The sequence below is a fragment of the Semicossyphus pulcher genome, unplaced genomic scaffold, assembly GCF_022749685.1.
Source record: "Semicossyphus pulcher isolate SPU_LCO1_2020_fin unplaced genomic scaffold, fSemPul1.0.p SCAF_22, whole genome shotgun sequence".
Lineage (NCBI taxonomy): Eukaryota > Metazoa > Chordata > Actinopteri > Labriformes > Labridae > Semicossyphus > Semicossyphus pulcher.
Window position 1 is genome coordinate 6,098,938 of NW_027211696.1, and position 22,932 is coordinate 6,121,869.

General features: G+C 42.2%; 1 protein-coding gene across 2 annotated transcripts in view; it reads left to right on the forward strand.

The window, feature by feature from the left end:
- Positions 1–22,932, forward strand: part of LOC138601852 (rab GTPase-activating protein 1) — an 87,583-nt gene that overhangs the window by 18,263 nt on the left and 46,388 nt on the right. For both annotated transcript variants that reach the window (XM_069673118.1, XM_069673119.1), the window contains 8 exons: positions 4,002–4,162; positions 5,106–5,216; positions 6,809–6,875; positions 6,967–7,069; positions 7,743–7,912; positions 8,522–8,690; positions 10,768–10,861; positions 13,760–13,910. In XM_069673118.1, the coding sequence (XP_069529219.1) occupies positions 4,002–4,162; positions 5,106–5,216; positions 6,809–6,875; positions 6,967–7,069; positions 7,743–7,912; positions 8,522–8,690; positions 10,768–10,861; positions 13,760–13,910 (1,026 nt within the window). The remainder of the gene's footprint in view (positions 1–4,001; positions 4,163–5,105; positions 5,217–6,808; positions 6,876–6,966; positions 7,070–7,742; positions 7,913–8,521; positions 8,691–10,767; positions 10,862–13,759; positions 13,911–22,932) is intronic.

A 22,932-nucleotide genomic window follows, 5' to 3' on the forward strand; every position in this document is an offset into this window, starting at 1 on the left:
CCTCTGCCTCCATTGTGCCAGACCTCCTAGTCAGCCCCAAGGCTGCTTTCTAACAATTCCCTGTTTTCTGGTGTTGATGATGGTGCAGAGCCCTGCTGAGCCTCATACACAAACACCACCTCCCCACTGTGCAAGCAAACTCGTGCGCCCGTCCAGAGATGTATATCTTCTGTGGTCTGATTCACGAGAAGTTTCTCCCTCCAGTTATTTGAGCTCCATACACACATGAAATCACATGTTCAAACAGACAAACACAAATAGGTCATTGCAAATCGATTCAGATTGTTGCCGTGATATTAGATAAACACGTCTCAAAGCTGCGTGTCAGTAAGTGTTCAAAAAAAGCTGCCAAGTAAGAAACAATAAGAATATCCTGGAGGGGAAGTAAAAACAATATAACGCGTAACAAGGTCCAGATCTTTAGAGGCTGCAGGTTTTTAGATAAAGGCTGATTCCAAATCCAAAAACGCGTTATGTAATTACCTTTCATGAGGGCTACGTTAACATTTAAACATTTCCTCTGGAGATCTCTAAAATTGTTATTTTTAAGACTTGAAATTTGTGAGCAAAGTAAACTAACTCTGCTTGTTTCAAATGAAAATAAGACTATTTACAACTTTTTGGGAAGAAAGTGTTTGTTTCAAGATGCCAACACGCTAATCTGCCAAAGTTAGATCATTGTGTCTGAAAAACAACAGAGTGTTTCTCATTATGCCTCTGCACCTACAATAGCCGTGACCAGGGGCAGAATGTCCCAGCCGAGCCCAAGAAGACCTTTAGGGAATGTCTTCAATTCGGCACAAACGTCCAGTTGGAGTCAGTGATGACAGACCGAATGCATTTGGTGGTTAAAGGTCAAAGGTTAAGGCCAATTTGATGTGTTAAAATAAGTTTTTGCTTAAATAAGACATAAGGTTATTTCAAGCATAAGTTTATATAGATGTGTCCACTAACAGGTGGCAGCAGGCAGAGCCTATATTTGATTCAAAACCAATGCGTACTCAAAAATGTCACTGTGCTCTCATCAATACCACTTCCTCCTCACCGACCAATCAAAATCAAGACGAGGCAGGACTTACGCCATTTTTGTGAAAGCGATATCCCTGCAACACCTATTAAATCTTTTTTTTTTTATCAATCAGATGGAACAACGCCCTCAGCCATCACTTAGAGGACAAACTTCTCCTTGCGTGTGTTTGTTCGTCTATGGCGAGCGTTGTTTACTGACGATCACATGCTCTGCAGAGAAACACAGGGAGCTTCTCTGAGTATCGTGTCCCTCAAGTAAAGGATTGCGGTGTGGCCTCTCCTGTTTATTTGCAGGCCTGCTTTGGCTGTTGTTTTGTTTGAGGGGAAAAATATTCTTTCAAATATTTCAGTATACAAATATATCCCACGTCCCGGCCTCAGTTATACTGTGGGAAACACAGTTGGATGTAAACTACAACTTGACTGGCTACTACTACAGCTGCAGGGTGGTAAATCTAGTTACAAGAGAAGCACCGAATCTCAGCCTAAATAATTCCACAGGGTGTTTTTATTCAATACGACTGTCCTGGTCCTGATGAAGCCCCTTCACATTGCACACATGGATATAAAGGCCTTTTGTAGACTTTATAAACTGGCCAGTTTTGGCACCAGTATTAATTGGAACTGCAAAAAACAACAATTGTGTTATTCATCATGAGTACACACATACAGGGGGTCACCCCCCATCAAACTTAGCTCATTCCCCATCTCTTACATCCAGGCCCCCCATAGCTCCTTAGTAAATAACCCCCCTGCGATGCTTAAACATGCTTCCACTGTCCAGAGAACATAACAAAGGCTTTGTGTAGGAGAGATTCGAAGCTGCTTTAAACTCTAAGAGCTTTGTTATTTATTGATAACAGCGCTCTCCCCACACCATCGCTCAGTCACTAACCCCCAGGCTCTTCTGTTTACCAGATTTAAAGATGATCCAAAACCACTGTGCTGTGGGCCTCCAGTGGGGGGGGCGCTCTGTTTATTATCACGCACACATGTCTGCGTTGGAACAATCACAAATACAATAGGATAGTTTATCACGACTGGATGCAAAGCACATAAGTCTAGAGTCTGGAAAAGTGCATTTAGAGAATGTAAATAAATGATTACCACCCAGCGCTCCACACTTGGCAGTGTACGCTGCACCCCCAACCCCCCCCACTCTGCTCCTCTGTGAGAGTCAGAAGAACCCTGCAGTCTCTGGAAAGACTTTCTTTTTAATGTTTATAAGAAGCAGACCTTGCATACATATTTAATATTATTTATATAAATATGAATCAATATCCTTATTAAACTAAAAATGCTTCATAAGTTGGGGGGTAGTGGGTTATTGGGTGAGCCTTTCAGTGCCCTATTTTAGAGAATGGCAAAGACAGATCTGCAGAGGTTTGTTTGGCTTTGTAATCAATACTAATGACTCTGTGATTACTTTGTTTGCTGCTGATATTTTTGGCTTCCAAAACTATGTTTTATGCTCCCTGAGATATCCCAGCTACAGAAGCTGCTTGACTTGGTTCCGTGCCAAGAAACATAATAGAGTGTTTTGTGACGCGTCCTGCATCTTAGGTTGAAGTTGGATCTGTCGGATTTTGGCTCTGATTAGATTTTGGAACTGACTTGTGATGTTGCCTGTTTCTAGAATTGAAGGCAACATTTGGAGGATGGGGGTTGGCATTTTACCAACACTGTGGCAATTTTCAATGTTTTTAAATTTGAATTAAACACAAATAACTTGTGCCCTATTGATAAGGATAAGCGCTCAGTGAAGAAACCCCTCCCCTCGCACCCTTATCCCAAAACTTAAAATGAACCCAACCTACCACCGCAACCCAAGCAGACTTCAACAGACCCAGGCTCCATTTATGCAAGCTCCAGGCACTGACAACGCTGACACTACCTACCCTACCACATAGCTTCTACTGGCCTCCACTGTGCTGGAAAGAAGACGAGGAAGGCAGAGCCGGGGCATGGCGCCCTGCCTGGGACTAGCACTCACCCCTGCCGGGCTAGGCTGTACGCCGTACCTCCCCCAGGGAAGAGAAAGCAACTCAAACTTGTAGTTAGATGTGCTGCAAGAGCCATAATACCATACCTTAGCTTTGGCTATCAGCTTAAACCAAGTATGGATAATTACATAAAGGTTCAGTACTTTCAAACTGAAAAATATAAAATGAATAGAGATTGTATTGCTTTGACAAATGGTATCAAAAAACTGTAGTAGTGCTGATATTTTGGAAAACACAGAAGAAGAAAGTTGTAGTGGTAACGCCCTTGTGCCAGCAAAATGGCCACCCAGTGTACTGGTGACGCATGACATAGTACACACACAAAGAAATCAACATAGAATGTAATAGAATGGCCCAGCATAGGCCCTATTGTCATTGATACACCATTTAGCTAGCTAATTTTAGCAATGTTAGCTATCAGTAGTAGCATCCATGCACCCTAAAATCAAGGACGAAAAATTGTCCACTAGACAAATAAGCTGTACATTAAAAAAACATGCTCTCGTGTTGTTTCAAAATTCCCTAAAAAATAACACGGACAACATGAAAACTTTCTATATTATGTTGGATAAATGCACCACTTGCACTACTATTGCACTACTATTGCACTACTACAAATGCACTGCTATTGTTGCATTTTGTCGATGCTGGAAAAAGCTGGAAAATGCTTGAAACAAATGGTCAAAGGTCTTCTAGATTCATTGATTTTGTAGCTAATATTTCTAATGGGGCAAGTAGCTAACACAAAATGATAGACTAGATAGTTCATTATCCCACCACTTCATTTTTCTGCTTGTTTGTGTTGGGACGAATTGACTGTAAACCATTTTGCCATTACTTGGACAGCCTTTTGTTTAAACAGCAACAACAGTGTGCAGCATTGTGTGGACATTACATTATAAATCTCTCCCCATAAAATTGTGATTTAATTGAATTGTTTACTGTAAAGCTTTTGTCTCTCTCCTGCAGGTGAGTCGGATACTGTACAGCTTTGCCACTGCTTTCCGGCGGTCGGCTAAGAAGGCGATCCTGTCGTCTCAGCAGGCTGCTCCGCTCACGCCTGACAGTGACTTGTTTACCTTCACCGTCAGCCTGGAAATCAAGGAGGATGATGGCAAGGGTACTTTCAGGTGAGACACACTGTACATGCACCGTGTATGTTCTTTAATATTAAGAGCTTAATGCAATTTTTTAATCATTTGAAATGAGGAATAATAAAACACAACACAGAGTTCCTGTGTTTTCTCAATTCAGCCCATCTGCACAGACCTTTTTTATTTTTTCCCCATATAACTGAGTCATTTCCGTGCGTTCATAAACAGCCCTGGATGCTCTGCTTATTTGGTAAACAAATCAAAACAAACAAACCAAAAATATCCCTGTGTGTGTTTTTTGTATCCAGCTCACATTTCCTCCTCATTAGCTCTTGTTGATTATTTGTAGTGTTCTGAATGCCAAGAAAACAGCTCTCACATGCAACCGCATAATATCTTTTCCTTATGAAAGATATAGAAAGAATCTTAGCTTAAGTCTGTAAAATAAAAAAGTATATTTAAATATTTTTTTCTTGTAATGGGTTTAAGACCTTGTTTCAACGTAAAACCATGACTCAGTTGTATTTGCTCCATCTGGTACATTAAGTCCCCACTCAGTACGACATGTGTGATCTGAGCACTGCCTGATTTCATGGCAGGTTCCAACTGTTTGCGATAGGTATCAAATAGATGAATGGATTATTTTAACTGAAGAATCTCTGTACTTAAGCGCTTCCTCTGCGTTTCCGCAGGAATTTCTGAAGAAAGTTGATTACTGTTCCTGTTTCAAGAGCAGGAAAGAGAAGCAGGACCAGAGAGTGTTTTAAAAACTGCTATTAGGCAGGCTTTTGTAATGATAAATGGGCCTATTTTGAACATTATACATGGGGTTATTATCTTACATAAGGCGTCAAATGTCAGTGCGACTGACTGTATCTGCTACATAATTTAACTCAGCTTTTGTCACATTACTTTGTATTTATGCAATCATTTTCTTTTTATGGTTTAAAATGTTTGTATTATTTCTTCACATATCCAGTGCTGTAGCAAAGGACAAGGACAAGCAGAGCTTCAAGCTGCGCGCAGGAATGGACAAGAAAATTGTCATTTATGTCCAGCAGACCTCCAATAAGGAGCTGGCTATTGAGAGGTAAAAACAACCACAACACAAGCACACATACTCACACAGATGGTATCTTCAGAATAGCAAGTTTATAACAAGTTTTTTGTTTCATTAGTTATTTACAGAAGTTCACGTTTTATCACGTATAAGGACCCGGTGTTCAGATCTTTTTAAGTTGCATCTTATTAACTAAGAAAACTTTTGGGCTGGAGAATAAATCGTTAAACCATCATAATTGTGATGTGCGCATGTGCAATAGTCACATCACAGGACCTGCAACTGTGAAGCGAATCATTGCTTCAATTGCTTGGTGCAAAAAGAAAACTCTAAATTTTTCCACGACTAACCTACAGGAAAAGTCTGATATCACATTAGTGCAGCTCTTCACCTGAGCACAGAGTGAACTGACCGCTGAGATGTGTGTCACCTGCCTGTAAACTGTAAACATGCACGCAACACTGCTGCCGTCACAGATCATGATTGATGCAGACTCGGTTACACGTGGCAGCTTTTAAGTGTGTGTATTCCCGTTATCAGCGGCACCTCGTTCCAGTGGCTACATAAACAGACTGCTCACAGGGCGTGGGGTTGTGTGTGCCAACAGGAAGTAGGAGACGGTGAGCTATCACTGCGTCTGTCACGCTGATTAAACATTTGAACACCGTTATTAATGATATGATGACATATCGAATAAGTAACCGACTGCAGCCCACAAGTTTTATGAAGAACATGATGCTCCTCCTGAACTCTCTCTACTTCTCCGAACCAAGAGTGGTACAAGTAGGAGAGGGATTTCGTTTTGTTAGAAGAAAACAGACTTAAAAGTCCGATATATTAAAAAGTTAATTTGTTAATTGTTGTTTATATCGCAATAAATATCCCAGAAAGAAAAGTTATCGCAGTGTCAGTCTTGCAGCCCAAGTAGAAAGCACTTTCAGAAGATTTATCCTTAAGTACAACCAAGGCAGCAGTTGTATCTCTTAACATGATATAAGCATAAGGAATATAATTTAATGTATCCATCTAAGGGACATATTGCTGTAACTTAAGATTTACATCCAGACATTCCTCCACTGCTTCAAACATGACGAGACATTCATGAGAAAGGAAACACCCTCGCTATAATTGATAAACACACAACAGTTAACATCCCTGTGTCTGTCGGCTTTCAAGTGTTCCGGCGCAGCTCGGAGACGTGACTGATGCGAGTCTGTCTTTTCCACCGTCTAATAAATCGCTTAAAATGTAAACATTCCATCACCTTTTTTTTCGCGGACGTCCATTTTCACAGTGGTTTGTTATTGTTTGATGAACCCAGACAAGGTAAGGATTGAAGAGCTGTGTTTAATATTCTCCGCGATCTGGTCTGTGTTAGAGGATCAGTCCAGGAAGCTATTTGCGGTAACATGTGATGGTTTAAGACTGGTTCCACTCTATAGGGAGATTTATTGTTCTGCGTCTGGTTCCCGCTCCTGCGCTGTTCTTTTTTTTTTCTTACCCTTTTTTCTTATGTAACCCTATTCATTTCACTTCTCTCTCTCCCTCTCTTTCCCCTCTCTTTGTGTATGCGTGTTTGTTTGTTTCTGCGTGTCGTGCGCTTTCATGTGCGTCTCCTCCAGGTGCTTCGGTCTCCTGCTCAGCCCAGGGAAAAATGTGAAGAACAGTGACATGCACCTGCTAGACCTGGTGGGTGACTATTTTCATGCATGTATATGTGCGTGTCAACATGAATTTGTGTGTGAGAACGCTAACTTCTTCCAACTTGTTCCTCCTTCAGGAGTCAATGGGAAAGAGCTCAGACGGGAAGTCTTACATCATCACAGGAAGTTGGAACCCCAACACGCCTCAGTTCCAGGCTGTGAATGAGGAAACGCCCAAAGGTAGCAGCCAGAAACCTGTCGAAAATCCTAATAAAACAGTGATTTTCAACTGATATTATTTCCTTCTTACATATTTCACTGCCTAGTTGTCACTTTTTTCATACTTTCACACTTATATTTTACACATTTTCAGGCGTAAGAAGCCGTACATGGTATAGCTGTGAAGGAGCCTTTTATGGTGATATTTAGGTCCACATAAAAGCATACAAACTGTACGTTTAAAGCTCCTGTGAGGAGATTTTTGCTGGTTATGAAACGGACTAAAGATTACTCTACATGACCTACAAAAGCAAATCAGACCATCATCAACAAGATTGATTATTTCCATATAGTTATTTTGAATGCCTGAAACTGGCGGCGGGTAGGTGTCAGATAAAGCTATTAACTGCATTTTCCAGGGCAGAAATCTAAAGTGAGTGGTACATATGACTGTTAAAGAAAAAGCCAACCACTTAAGCATGTACAGGACACAATCAGCAAAGAGATAAGAGGTACGGCTTTGTCCACAGGGGGCGCCAAAATCAACACAAACAGAAAGTTCCTCAGAGGAGCTTCAAACCAAGGATGAAACAAAGACAATCACACCAAATGACCAAGGCACTGACTCGGTTCCTTCCATCATCATTTGTTATTAGTCAGCAGTAACATTCAAGCTCTTTCTTTGTCTTTGTAGATAAATTTATGTACATGACGACAGCAGTGGACCTGGTGATCACAGAAGTCGAGGAGCCGGTCCGCTTTCTCCTGGAGACGAGGGTCAGGGTGTGCGCCCCAAACGACAGGCTCTTCTGGCCCTTCAGCAAACGCAACTACACTGAGACCTTCTACCTTAAACTACGACAGGTATGTCAAATCATGGCACAATTTTCAACGCGTGATTAAATCAATTCAAGTGTCGGCTTCTGTTAAATAATTAAAGAAATACTTGTATCTTTGTATCGCCCTTTTTTTGTTTGTTGTGCAAAGCTTGCTTGTACTAGATTTGTGTATGTGTCTCTTGTTAGGGGAGATGATTCCTTCCTAAACGCTGTCACTCATTTCTCATCACCTCTTGATTAACCACAAGAGATTCTATCCTGATCAGTAGTGTTTATATTAGCTCATATTCAGATCAACACCGACCCAAGCTGGGCTTCTGCATACCTTAAGTGTTCTCAGAAGGGGCCTTGATCGCCTGATGATTTCCTATTCCCACATAAATACATCGTTTTTCACAGCTTCATTTGTGCTTTTAATAATCGTCAACTATAAGGAGGAATTCCACTAAAAAATGACTGTTTTAAAATGTTGTGATTGTATTTTAATAACCACAAATGCCTCAAATAATCGACTTTACAGTTCTCAAGGTATCAGCACTACGTTTGTCAGTTTATTTTTGCTAAGTAACATGGGAAGAACTAAATCTAACAGATGTCAGATGACTGAATTTAGTTGATCTGCATGTCTCGTCAGATGGAGCGTAAGGAGCGCAAGAGTCCCGCCTCCGACACACTTTACGAGGTGCTGAGTTTGGAAAGTGAGACCGAGAGGGAGAAACGGAAGACCACAGCGAGTCCCGGCATCCTGCCCACCGGGCCGGGCACCACGGTTCCTTCGCCACCTGAGGACGACGAAGAGGAAGGTGATTGGACTCTTTTCTTTTTCGCTTCGTCACCTCTTATGGGATTTTCTGTTATTAAAGGCGCACAATACAAGAGGATGGCAGATTTGTTAATAAAAGTGCTATTCCTTGTAGAGCAAAGGGTATGACTTCTTTATAGAAGCAATATTCTGCACAGATATGACCACACAGAACCACAGACTGGCACAACCATGTGTATATGGTTTCAACTTTTTTAATTTGTAGTTGATCATCTGATACATATAAACAGCCAAAAAGAGGACTCTAAGTGGACTTGGATGTAATTGGATGGTTTTAACAGGCCATCTTTAATATGCTGCATACTCTCAGAGATTATCGTTTTATTTCCATGACTTGTTGAGTCATATTTTTTACCAAAAATGAGAACTCTAACCCGTGGTGCTGTACCTCATATGGATGCATGGCCCAAAGGAGTCAAAGTCATGTGAGAGATCAGACACTGTGTTACAGAACTGTTTGTTCTGTGTCCTCAACGAGTACTTAGCTCCTAGTGCTGTCTGTGTGTGTGTGTGTGTGTGTGTGTGTGTGTGTGTGTGTGTGTGTGTGTGTGTGTGTGTGTGTGTGTGTGTGTGTGTGTGTGTGTGTGTGTGTGTATGTGTGTGTGTGTGTGTGTGTGTGTGTGTGTTATTTCTGTGTGAATGTGAGAGGTAGCAACGAGATTATAAAAGGCAGAGATAATAATGGAGGTACTTTTTGTATCTGACTTTGTGTCACACTTTGATGTACTGGCCTTTTGGTGCAATTGGGTCTCATTTTTTGGACATCACATCTGTTGATTGCGACCTGCCTGCTCTTATTTCATTTTCATATACACACAGCTCATCAGAATTCTTCCACTGATACTTTGAAAAGTTGAAATAAAACCCCCCAAGAATTTGATTGGATCTTAAAATTTCAGATTTTATTTTTTTATCAAATAACACATATGATTATATACTATGATATAAACTATGTTATAGACCTCGAAACAAAGTGTCTTCAAGTTGAGTTTGTACCCACCTTTTTTAAGGTTGTCAACATTTTCGATACCACGTATTGCAATTGTACAATCCCTGTTATTTTATTTATTATTATTATTATTATTATTATTATTTATTTTTATATACATAGTACTGAATTTTAAGGTATTGAAAGTGAAGTTTTCAACCCAAATCTGCTGCGAGAGAGAGACAGAGAGAGAGAGCTGTGGTTGAGTGACATAAGCAGGAAGTGGAGAGAGAGAGAGAGCTGTTAATGAAAACAAAGCATTAAAACTGAAGAATAAGATCATTTGTGATTGTTTCACAGCAGTAACGCCCTAAACAACTAAGTAACACGCCTAGAGCTCCACAGGAAGGTACAGGATGTAGTTTGTCTGCAGCTAAAGCTGCACCTCATCCTGCTGACTGTGTGTGTCTGTCTGCTCCGCCCTGCGTCACCTGTAGCTTTTATACAGCCCCGACACAGCGGACTGTTTAGTGAAGTCCTTTTGGAGTCTTGTAAGTGACGAACAAGTTACGTTACCGTCTGTTGCAGGCAGACAGACGGAGAGCAGCACCTGGTCTCTACATTTTTATTTAGTGCCGACCTGCGGAACACCACTGCGAAATTATTCACACCCAGAAATGTCCCAAACAGCAGAATGAGAAGGAAATATAGATTAAGGGCAGATTCTGTGCAGATACAGACACAACAAAACACTTCTTCTTATGTGTGTGATTGATAATTGAGAGGGTATCATTTAATAAGCGTCTAAACAATATAACATAATAATACACTTCATTTTTTGGGAAAATCCGGCTACTCATGCCTTTCATTATTGTAAACAGTATGTCAAATGGGCTGTAGCGGCACTGTGTGTGAGAAAACATTAAAAAGATCCAATTTTGGTACCGAACATTTCTTCTTTTGTTGCCGTGGTATCGAAACAGGTACAGCTAAAATTCTGGTATCATGACAACCCTAATCTATCCCATTCACATGCATAAGCTCTGATCATTTATTTAAAGGCCACATCTAAACATGTAAGAAAGGAAAACGACCATAACCTAACCTGCTATCACTCTTGTGTTTCCAGATAATGATGAGCCGCTACTCAGCGGGTCGGGCGACGTGTCAAAGGAGTGCGCGGAGAAGATCCTGGAAACCTGGGGAGACTTGTTATCCAAGTGGTGAGGCTTCGTTCCCTCATTAACGTCCTGCCTGTCCTTCCCTTTCTTTTGCTGCTGCTGCAAAGACGCAGATGCACAAATGGTTAATATATGTGTGTGTGTGTGGATTAGCTGTATGTAAAAGAAGGAGCAGCAGGCAGGAGTTCCTGATAAGCAGCTTATTAAGATGACTTCCCTCTTCCATTACTGCATTTGTTTGTAATCAAAAGCTGGTGATGAAGTGAAGAGAAGCTGCCCGGACTTTAATTGCTGATAGTTAAGCCACATATTCCACCTATTCTTTTCTTCATACCGACTACATTTTAGTGTTTCCCGTCCCTCGATAAAACCTAATAATGACATGACCTCCAAAACACTGAATGCTTTGGAGGTATTTTTCTCACTTCTCTGATAAAAATAGTAGAAAGGGATCATGAGACTCGCCTGGCATAATGCTCGGCTTTGTGCAAACGATCGGTGATTTTGTGTGTGCGCGCCTGCGTGTGTGTTGTTGTTGCATTGTGGGATGTAGCGCTCCGGGAGAAAAGACAGGCAAATCACAGAGAGCCCTTTTCAATTTTATGCCCCCGAGGACCGGGCCTGGCATTACTTACATCACATGCGCACACACACACACACACACACACACACACACACAGTATACTTCTGTTTCCCGTCTTAGTCTCAACAGAAAATGCCACCGATTGCATAACCTGACGCCCGGAACAAATAAAAGCAAACAAACTGAGAAAATGGAGGTGGATGAATTGAGAACAGGGGGAAAAAGTGAGAGAATCTGTGGGGATTCAGGGATTTTCTGTCGGCTCCAGTCAGGCGATAGTTGGCTGGAAAGGTACAGCTGTGCCTCCAAGTTTACCTTCTCCTTCTTGCTGTACCTCTATTTCCGTCTCCATCTCTTACTTGCGGGCAAATGCCTCGAGTCTATTTAAAGCTGCAGACAGCGTAAATACCTCTGCAACATTTAAATGTAAAGACGAAGAAGACGTTAAAGCTTATCTCTGTGTATTCTCATTGTCTTCTGCTCCGCCTTGTTTCCCCATCCTGCTAAAAATAGTGCAGCGTTAAATAAAACAATACTGACGTGCAAATGTCAGAGGAAAAAAGTAGCGTTATGAGGCTGAAAAAGAATGTGAAGGAATAAATCAGGCGTTCTCGAGACAGAAATAGCACATTTGAGTCCCTGATTGATCGTTTCGCTTGTTTGAAGTGGAAGTGGATATTTTAAGGCTGCTATGCATGTAAATCTTTACACCTGTGGGATTAAGGAGATAAAACTTCTTCTTATTGTTATGACCTTGACCAAACTGATCGTCTGATGGTCCTCTTTAGTAACTGTGTGGAGCCAGTCAAAGCATCGATTTGGGTAGATTTGATGTGCAGGTGTGCACACAAAGATTGTAAAGAGGGATTTTCAAGTCCACCATACTTTTAAAGGGCCAGTTCGCCGATTTTCAACCTCAGTCCTATCATGCTGTTATGGTGAGCTAATGCCATTATGGTGGGAAAGAATGCAGTTTCCCTCTGTGCCTTTGGAGGACGCTATCCGCTTCTCCAATGGGCCCTGGAAAACCTCCGCCAGGAAGCTTGCTAAACTACACTTCCTCAATCTAGGACGCCCGCCTCTGATGTCATGTCTCGTTCAAAATCGTCAGGTTTGAAATGTAGACTGCAGACCTGAAGATTTTTTAGACGATCCACTGGTATATCATCGTCGCATTTTGGATTCTGTACCGCTCTGCAGCGAAACGGTAGTATTTCACTCCAGCGTCTCTCGCTGGGCTGTTCCTTTCAGAGGGAGGGGCGCAATGCACGCTGGGTGTTGTAGGAACGTAGAATGGGAGAAACCACAAGCTGTTTGTACGACTTTCCCCACAGCTGTGGCGCCAATTTCAAATATTATTGCTTCTATCGATTACAGAGAACACCAGCTTTAACTGACAGAGGCTTTTTCCAGGGGCCAAATGCTCCTTTAAGACACTAGTGCTGTCACGTTTCAATTGAAATTCAATATATCGTTGAAATATTAATAGTTCTAACTGTAATGTTGTGCTTGAATTAAAAACTGAAGCACAGCTGATAACGCTTGCACGAACAAATTAGTCATCAGAGTCCCAGAATGCTCTCACGTTTAAAGTAGTGTGCCTTGTATTCCAACAGATGGCGATAATACGCTGCCTGCTACAAACCAACGGAGAAAACTAACGAGCCAAGCCATTGTTAACCTTTCCTGCTTCAGCGGCCCGACTGTAGTTAGACGCACGGAGGGGAGACTTATTGTTCTGCTCCGGGGCCGAAGCTGTAGCTAGCTTCGGGGCTAGCTCCTGTCACTTTTATCCGCCAGCAGGAAGCAAGATACAGGAGCGCGGCTTCAGTATGGAGTCGTACTCTTTATTACTGTATGCACAAACACACGGCCTAAACTCCACATTAGTTCTGTTGTTTATACAGCAACCGATCGGTCTTTTCTCTGCTCTTCCGCTGCTCCGGTCCCTTCACACGTCAGGTAACTCGTGCACGCACACTTCCGCTCCCTCTCACTCGCTCTACCACCCCACTCTCACGCACTTAGCTCTTCCCCAAACAGAGTTACGCTTCTAGTATAAGACTGTGCTACAGAACTGATCGTCTGAGTGGTGGTTGAATTCCTTATCACGTTGAATTTGTTTAAACTTGATTTCCGGGAAAAATGACAGCCTTCTAAGCCAATGAAAGCTTTGATTTGGGTAGATGTTTTAGACAGGTGCGCACAGAAAGATTGAAGATGCAAAAATCGGGTAAAGAGGGATTTTCCAGCACCATACTTTTAAGATTGTAGAAATATGCGGCACTAAATAATGTGAAAAGTCTTTGGTGGCCTGCCGTGGTTGACTCTATATCCCCTCTCCTCTCCTGTCGCAGGCATACGAACTTATCAGTGCGTCCCAGGCAGCTTCCAGCTCTGGTGCGGAGCGGCATTCCTGAGGCTCTGCGTGGGGAAGTGTGGCAGCTCCTGGCCGGCTGCCATAACAACGACCACCAGGTTGAAGAATACCGCACTCTTATCACAAAGGTAAGACCACGCTAAAAGTATTTCCTCTGCTTAGATGTTCAGGTCACACTAAACTCCCATGATCACCTCAGTGATAAGAATGTATTTACCCCTTGTTTTTTTTGGTTTGCGCTGGCCTGAGCACATTCGTTGCTGTTTTTGTCGTCGGCAACGATTCCTGTTCACTTTTACGTCTCTGAAAGCAGACCTCAGGGCCCACTGATGGCCCCGTCTCATAAGTTGCTCTCTCATGTGTTGTCGAACTTGTGACGGGAACCGCAGCCGCCCTGTAGCACCCCCTGATTACTTTCGCCGTTATACAACTGAACCATTTTTGCAGGTTTCGGAAGGAATTTGTCATGTGTTAAAAAGGAATAATCCTTATTATCATTCAAGTTTCATAAGCACTTGTTTTTTGACCTCAGACTGTAAGGAAAACACAGTTCAGGAGGTTAGCTTTGTTTTTTAGCTTCCGTCTGAGACTGTGGACCAAACCTCAGCCAGAAATTCCCCGTTTTATGCTGCATGCATTTGTAATCTGCAGTGATTCAAATAGTTAATGTTGAAGTATCGGGCTCTGGCTTGTTACCTGTATCTGTCTGGATGTTCTGAAATGACAGCCAGCTCTTCGTTACAGTGCAGATCTGTCTGTGTGGCCATGCGTGTAGAGATCAGAGGAGACTTGCTCGCCCTCCTGTAGATGGTTAGCCCCCCGGTGCGCTGAGAACACTGTTCGTCTATGTCATTTTTTTTTTTCCTCCGCTGCAGCTCTGTCCACTGTTCTTATGTAAAGGCAACATCCCCGGGCAGCAAGCTGGGTTCCAGGTGGTGACAAGATGTTGGTGTTGCCCTTTCCTCCCCTCCCCTCTGCACTCTCATTTTCTTCACCCTCCCAGAATGCATGTCCTTCTTTCTCTCTTTTTTTCTACCTCTACTTTCCCTTACATCTCCGGCATGCGATGGTGATAAATTTGGATACTTAAAGTTATAAAAAAAGGAGGATAAACTTTGTTTTTCTCCTAACATTAATGGCATGAATGGAATCCCCTCTTTCACTCAGACAACAATAACAAGGGATCACAACTCGTCTGTATTGACAGTCACTGGACAGAGAGTTAAAAAAGGAATTTATTGCAGAAGCACTGAAGCATTCCAGGTTTGTGCGTCAGCCAACAAACACACACAGAGAGAAGTGTGGAGAACACGTGCAGATATATCCGACTCTGACTGAGGATTTTATTTAGTCTCCTGAGAGAAGGACGCAGCCAAGAGCAGTTTAAGGACGATAAATGTCTTATTTGGCAGTACAATGATTGTTAGAATCCAGCTGAAGCTAAGACACAAAAGCAACGCTCTAAAGAAGTTATTGAAGAGTAATGTTTTGCATTAATATCTAACGTATTAATTAGGAAAGAATTTTCATTCATGTCGTCCTGGTCGCTGACACTAATTAAAGCTTATCTTCTAGTTTACTAACTCTTTCTTTCCCTGCTTAAATATTTGTACATACCATCCTAATGTACAGGCTCCTCCTTTGTTTTGTCCATTCAGCCTGTGTGTGAGTGTGTAACTCTTTGTGCCGTATCACACTGTATGCACATCATGTCCTAGCCGGTGCCCTCTTTTGTATCCCAACCCCTGCAGAACTGGGTGTTCATCCCCATATGTGAATGCAGGGCATTGATAGAGGTTAAAGCAGGGCTGTAGGTCTCAGACATTCAACCTATTCCTTTCCAACGGAGCCCTAATGAAGTCCCAGATACGAAGGTCCGAGCTGCCAAGTACTGGAAGTACCAGTCTCTGCGAAATGCAGACTCATTAACACTCCACCAGTAACCAATTAAATCATTAAGCTGCTGTAGCCATGCTCCACATTTTTGCCGCAGCACTTTCAGTGAGCAGAAGCTGGGTCGCTAAGTTCGGCGAATTAATAGCTTCTGCAGCACAATGGTCGAGTGCGGGCTGATTTGGATCATTTTATTTAAAGACAGTGTGATATATTGAAAGTCAACACGTAGTCATTTTGCTGGGGGGCGGAACATTCTGACGATATTACAACAACACAGCGTAATCGTACTGTTTATGTACCAGTAACATCTACTGCAGGTGATTTATTCTGAAGCACTTAATCCTGTATTTGTTGAAATTCCCTTCACATACAAACAGCAATCACTAATGAAATGCTCTGTGTCTGTTGCCGTCCGTCCAATCATTACATTCAGACTGTATGAGATGGTTGGATGGCCTGCCGGCCTGCCTTTGTGCCTACCTGGAATGATGTGACAACACTCTGGTTGGATACTTTCAAAATCTAGCGTACTCTTTTTTTTTTTTCTTTCATAGTCCAACTGAACTTTGCATGTTGCTCAACCTTCGAAGAACAGATCATGTTTAAAGCTGCAGTTCTGTGGTAATATTTGAATTTGGGATGCACCATATTGGATTTTTTGCCGATATCTGACATGCCGATATTTTCCAACACTTTTTGCCGATTGCTGATTTTGCTAACGATATATTAGGCACATGGTTTTTTCCACCTAATTGCAGAGAACATCAAGTCTCCCCTGTAGTGGAATTGAGGTCATGCCTACTCTTATTGTAGTGGCCAAATACTGCCATAAAGCAGACATCTTTCACCCTTTTTCACGCTTGACGGAAGAGGCGTGGTGCATGCAGTGCGCACGCACACACGCACCGAGTTAATGTCGTACCATTACGTCAAGCTTTTTTAGGGAATCATCGAGTATTTAGGCAAAATTAAAGTGTCGCTTTATTGGCAGAGAATATCGGCAGAAAAATGACATATCTGCTGATGCTTCATTTTCAAGCCATTATCTGCAGATACCGATAACGTACCGATAATATCGTACATCCCTAATTTGAATTTGTATTGAGCTATGGATAGGGCTGCATGATTATGGCCAAAATGATAATCACCATTATTGTAATCAATGTTGAGATTATTAACCATTAATTGTTATAAATAGTTGTTTTGGTTTACATGTGACTCGCTCTCTTCCTGTTTTAGCGTAACAACAAGCAGCATTCAAAACTCAATAGTAAGTAGCCTACATGGCACTTCAAAGACGTAATAGATAAGTTACAGGAAGAGGACATCTACGAATCCTCCTCCCCTTTTCAACAGCTGCTGTAACCACGACAACCACGTGGTCCCTTGTTGAGCCGAGATAAGGGTCTCTGTTGTTTACTCTTCCACTCTAATCTGCCGCTGAGAGGTAGGCGCTCATTACATGAGATGCCAGCTCCCCCAAAGTGAAGCCAAAACCTCTCCATCGCCCCCTGGGGAGTGGCTGTTAGTTTAGGGAGCGCTTGTCTTGATATGCAGCAGAGTTTTCTACAGGCGGAGTGCGCAATTAATATTCGATTACTTGTACAGCCCTAGCTATGAGTATTATAGTGTACGTTATCATGTTCTACAATATAACATTTTACATTGGCAAGGTGGTTTTTGTGATTTGGAGGATTATTAACACACACCTCGGCCTCAGTAGGTCCACCCTGCTTGAATACAGGATAAAAAATATACATTTATATATAGAGAGAGTATAAGAGACAGTTTGGTAGATTCACAGTAATATAAGCACAACAGATTAAGTAGCAAAGTGGGTGATGAATGACTGATTCCCTTGTGTAACTAGAGCTTAGTTTGTAATCATTATCACGTTGTTGTGGGTGTGACAGGGACTTACGAGGAGTGATGTAAAGTTACGTAATTCTTTTTTATTTAATCTTGTTTTATCACTGTCAATCAGCTATCATTAAGAGGCCTGGCGGAGGGATCTATTTTATGTGTCCATGCATGTTCCTCCCTTTAAGAGGAGTTAACTGTTGAAAGTAAAAGCTACAGAGTGCAGTTTTGCTGCTATGCTGTCATTGGGATGTTGCCTTTCTAAATAGCTGGTGGTGTTACAGGTTCTTCAAACATGCCTCAGCCTTCATTATAGTTCAGGCAACATCTCTCCTTAAGTATATATGAGCAGACAGACACATGGATGTTGCCTCCTGTGCCTCCTGTGGAGAATCAAACCAAGTGCTCCTATGCTTACCTGTCTCTGTCTGCCCCACCTAATGACCTGTCTCCATCTCCCTATCTGTCTTTCTTTATAATCATTTGTATTTGTGTACGCCTGTCTCTCTGACTTCTACCTCTACCTGTGTGAGCTCCTGTCGGCTCGCTTGTCTCCCTGCCTCTCCCTGTCTGCCCGATCATTGTGTTTTGTCACACTTGTCTGCTCGCCTCTCGCTCGCTCCTCTCCCGCTGTCTCGTCGGGGCCGACGAGTCTGCCTCTTTACTTTCCTCTGTACCGAACGTTTACGCTCGCATTGTTGTTCTGACTTCTGCCGGGCAGAAATGGAAAGACGTCCCTTTGAAGCCAGTCCCCCACATTAGAAAAACCAGACGGTGACTACCGCAAGGTTCAGACAGTCAGGTGAAAGAGTCATCTGTGGAGTTCAATGGAAGCAGGCTTCATGTTTTTTTCCTGGAATCGTGTCTCATCTTTTGACAGTAATGTGTTTGTTTGTCCATGACTACGTAACAACTCTCACAATGCTCGCCTTATGTCTGACTTACTTTATCTACTCGCTCTAGGCTCATTGTACAGAGATAGACATCAAGGACGTAAATGTGTTTCATTCAGCCTTCCACTTCTTTGGAAGAATGTTCCTTTCCGTTCTACCGGGCATTTCTCTTGTTATGAAAACCAGGCAGAACATCAGCTCAGCGGTTTCTTTAATGTGTCTGTTGTATCACGCTGATTCAAAAGTTGGCACGGTGATGCTGCTTATTTTTATGTTTATACAAAAACAGAATTGTCAGGATTATGAGCCGCCAGCTGGGTGGTGGCGGATGTTGGGTACTAATAATAATCAGATGGAGGTCAGCCTGTGTGGCTGTCGCAAGTAGGGCTGCATGATTATGCTCAAAATGATCATCACGATTATAGAATCATTTTTTTATTGTACTTTCAAATTTGAATAAACAAAGCAACACTTTCAGTAACATTTTGTGCTGCATTCAGGCTCATGTACAAATTGTGCATCAAACTAAACTTTGCATTGGTGCATCATGGGTAATTTCACTCTTGACTTTGGGAGTTGGGTGGATAGGGTGTTATGCTTTGATGTCTGATAGATACTTTATTGATCCCGAGGGAAATTCAGGCATCCAGAAGCTTACAAGACATACGACATTACACATCTGTCATCCCCCCTGTTAAGCCCGTAAGAGAATAATAAAATTAAGAGATGAAATAAAAATAAAGGCTATTAAAAATACAAATATACACTGCAACATTGAACAGTGGCTGTATGGAGGAGAGTGCAGATTTGAACATGATGCGCAGAGTAGCGATAGACCGATGGATTTTCAGGGCCGATACCGATACCGATTATTAGTAGTCAAGGGGGCCGATAACCGATATTTGAAGCCGATATTCATTTGCGGTAAAAGTGAAAATATTGGCGTCAAAAGTTTGAATAATACAAACTCCAACACTTAACTTTGTTTAAATGCCTTTAAGCATATGCATCAGAGCCAAAATAACCCAGTTTTAAATTGATCTCTTATCGGCCGTCGGATTAAAAAAATAATAATAATACAATTAAATATATAAAAAATAATAATAATAATATATTTTTTTAAAAAGGCAAATGCCGATATGCGTCAAAATGCCAAATATTGGCGCCGATAATCCCTAGCGCAGAGTTAGTGCTAACAATGCGGTGCAAATGTGCATAAGGTTTTATTAACCATAATAAGTGAGCGTTAAAAAAAACAGTACGTGATTGGGATTACTATCTGATTAATTATGCAGCTCTAATTCCAATCTAACTCACATTCTTTCATAGAGATTAGCTTCACTTGTATATAATTTTTGGTCATGTACTAAGGTTTTGTTATGCAAGTAAAGAATTAATTGTATTCCATAACATTAACTTCACCAGTGTCAGGAGCAATCAAGGTTTAAACGAGGTTAACGACAGTATGACTTGACATATAAATAGAAATAATAATAAGCTATTTATGTCTATAACTGCAATCATCAGTTCCCTCTCCTTTAAATCAGGTCTGCTTCAGGAGTTTATTGGCTCTTTGTTGCGTGTCTGCTACTGTAAGCGTGACCTTCAGGTGTTGACAACCTGTGAGCAAGCAAGCGCAAGTTAGACAGCTAGCAGGACAAAGTTGTGCTCAGCTGGGCGACCAGGTGACAGTACATCACGCTCTTCCTCCTCCCTCCCTCTCACAGCTCCCTTATCTTTTCGCTGTTTTGCTCCCGCAATATCCTCTTTCTCTTCCCCTCCTCCGCCTCTTCCTCCTCTCATCTTTGATGAGCTCTGTGCTTCCTTTCACTCCCTTCCTCGTGCTTTTTTCTCCCATTCCTCCCTCTTCTCCCAACCCCTTTTCTCGTCGTCGTACTGTCGTCTATTTTTAGCTCCTCGTGTGGTGGGCAGGGGAGGTGCGTGAAAGCATGGGAGTGTGTCTGGATTGCGGGGGAGAAAGGTGCAGGCTGGTGTGCGTGTGTGGGTAATGTTTGGGTCTCCATCACGCTACACCAAATTGCCCTGCACGAGACACACTGCAGTCTTCCGAAAGTCATTAGGATGAAGATCATGCAGCACGTAATCTGACTGTGATTACTACCCACTGATATTTCTAATTTTAGTGCCGCATCCTGAGTAATTAAATGCAATCATCACATCATGGGATCTAAAAATAACAGGGCAAGAGCTGGTAATTACTCTTGCACAGATTCAGCAGCATCTTAACAGAAGGGCTGAGAGGGACTTGCTGGGGCTAATCTGTTAAAGGAAACCAAATCAAAAGCGTTCAGTTGTATCCTTTACAGCCTCAATATTAAAAGCTCGCTTTTGAGCTTCCACGTGGGAGTTTAAAAAATATCTGGTGAGGTCATGCTACCTGGGTATAGCTGACTGTGTTAGAGCCACTCTCATGCTAAGTGGAGGCCCTGGCATCTGCTGATGCCGAATCAGGAGCAGGTGCATAACTGTGGAGGCCAAATAGACAGAAGGACGTACACACACTTGCATACAAAGTAACGGCCCCAATGCTACAGGAAAGGTATAAATTACATCCTGTACTGTGCTTACAGAGAGTCCAGCCACGATAATATTATAACAAGAAATCCAGTGCTATCATTTTTGTGCATACAGCTGTAGTCCGTCTCTCTTGCTCTTTCAGTCTCATGCTCAAAGTTTGCCAAGTTCAACAGAAAGCAACAAAACACTCTTATATCTGACAGGACCCTGGAGGAAAGTCGGCCATTAGGGTAATTATACATTACATAAGTACCATTGTTATACAAGGTTTACATTGTAAAAGGAATTAGTATGTGCGCTATTTTAAGTAAGATGTTATTTTTAAACGTATCTTTGTTGAATGTGAATGTGAACGTGAATGGCGACCTCACTACATTTTTTGCAGTCTTTACTTTTCCACATGATACTCCAGGTCAACAAGTTATCTCAACTATGCGACTAGTTCAGAATTGAAGGCATCATGACCCCCATCTAGTTGTTTTAAACAGACATGAACTTAAAGCAATGAATTCCACAGAAGTAATACAGCCTTAGAGAATCTTATTTTTAGCACCACTAAATTTTTGATCCCATATCCGAGCTGCCATTGTGCCTTTCCAGCTCTCCTCCTTCGCTTGCATCTCGCCTCTAGAAGGCAGGCCCGGCTGATAATTGCATAATTACTTGCTGTGTTAGTGAATCAGCTGCTAATTACACACAGCTATGAGCGCAAATTGAATTACTTGCGCTATGCTTTCATGTATTCCAATCTGTCTCTCAGTCTCTCACGCTGTTATGCTGCTGCAGTTTATTATTAGAGGATTAGAAATGTAAAAAAGACTGAAGTTGATTTATTGCATTAAGTTTTATTCAGTGAACAGAAGAGTTGCATGATGGGAAATATAGAGAGCTATTTACAATGACACTAGCAGAGGTTCTGTCTTGTCTCTGTACTTTATATTTATAAGAGCAGATTTAAAATCCACTCTGATAAGAACCTTTTTACAGCATTATACGCACACTGCGTCCCAATTCGGGGGCTGCAGCCTTTGAAGGACGTATTTGAAGGTCAATTGTGTCACAGTGACGCGTCAAAGGCTGTCCAATTTGGAAGGCTCCTACTGATGTGGCCGACAAATGCGTCCTCCTTTTCCCGGGCCACGAAGGATCCATCGGGTGCATGTTTCATGGCCCAACGTATCCGTTTAATATCTTAAACGGCCGAGGAATACACTTTTAAATGTTAAGGTTTCAACTCAGTTGAATAGCTAGTGATACAAATGTTCAAATTATCTTTAAAGGGGGGGTTATGGTGATAATTTCAAGCTTCATATTTCTCTCATCGCTTAGCATGATTTACAGTTCACCAAAACTCCTCATTTTTCTCACACTGGTGCTCTGTGCAGGCCCTCATACAGCCTCTGCCTGAAACGACTCAGTCAGCTCTGTCCCTTTAAGAAACCCCGCCCCTACAAGCCCACTTTCTTCTGATTGGCCAGCTCTCCGAAGCCTGCTGAGGCTGCTCTTTGTGGCGTCTCTTCAAAATAATAGGTCAAGTTACATGAGTCAGTTATGATAGCTAGTTATCCCGCTAGCTACCTGTTGCTAGGCGACAGGAGCCGTGCTTGGTGACGCATTGTTAAGGGCGGGACTTGACGCAAACAGGAAATCCTCCGTAGACCAGGCCGTGTCATTTCAGTTCAGCCTTAGTGGTCTACACAGGTTAGGAAGGACCCATCCTCTGTAGACCACGTCCTTCGAAGGACGCAGCCCCCGACTTGAGACACAGCCACAGACTAATGTATATGCATAGTAGTGTCAGCATGCTAGGATGCACAAAGCTATCGGGAGACCTGATGTACTCTGTGTCCTTGGATTAGAATCGGATTAATCATAAGAGTATTGCTGCCGTTGTGCTGTGTTGCACGCTGTTGTTGTGTCTCTGCAAACAAATGCATTAACTTTTTGACAATGTGGAAAGACA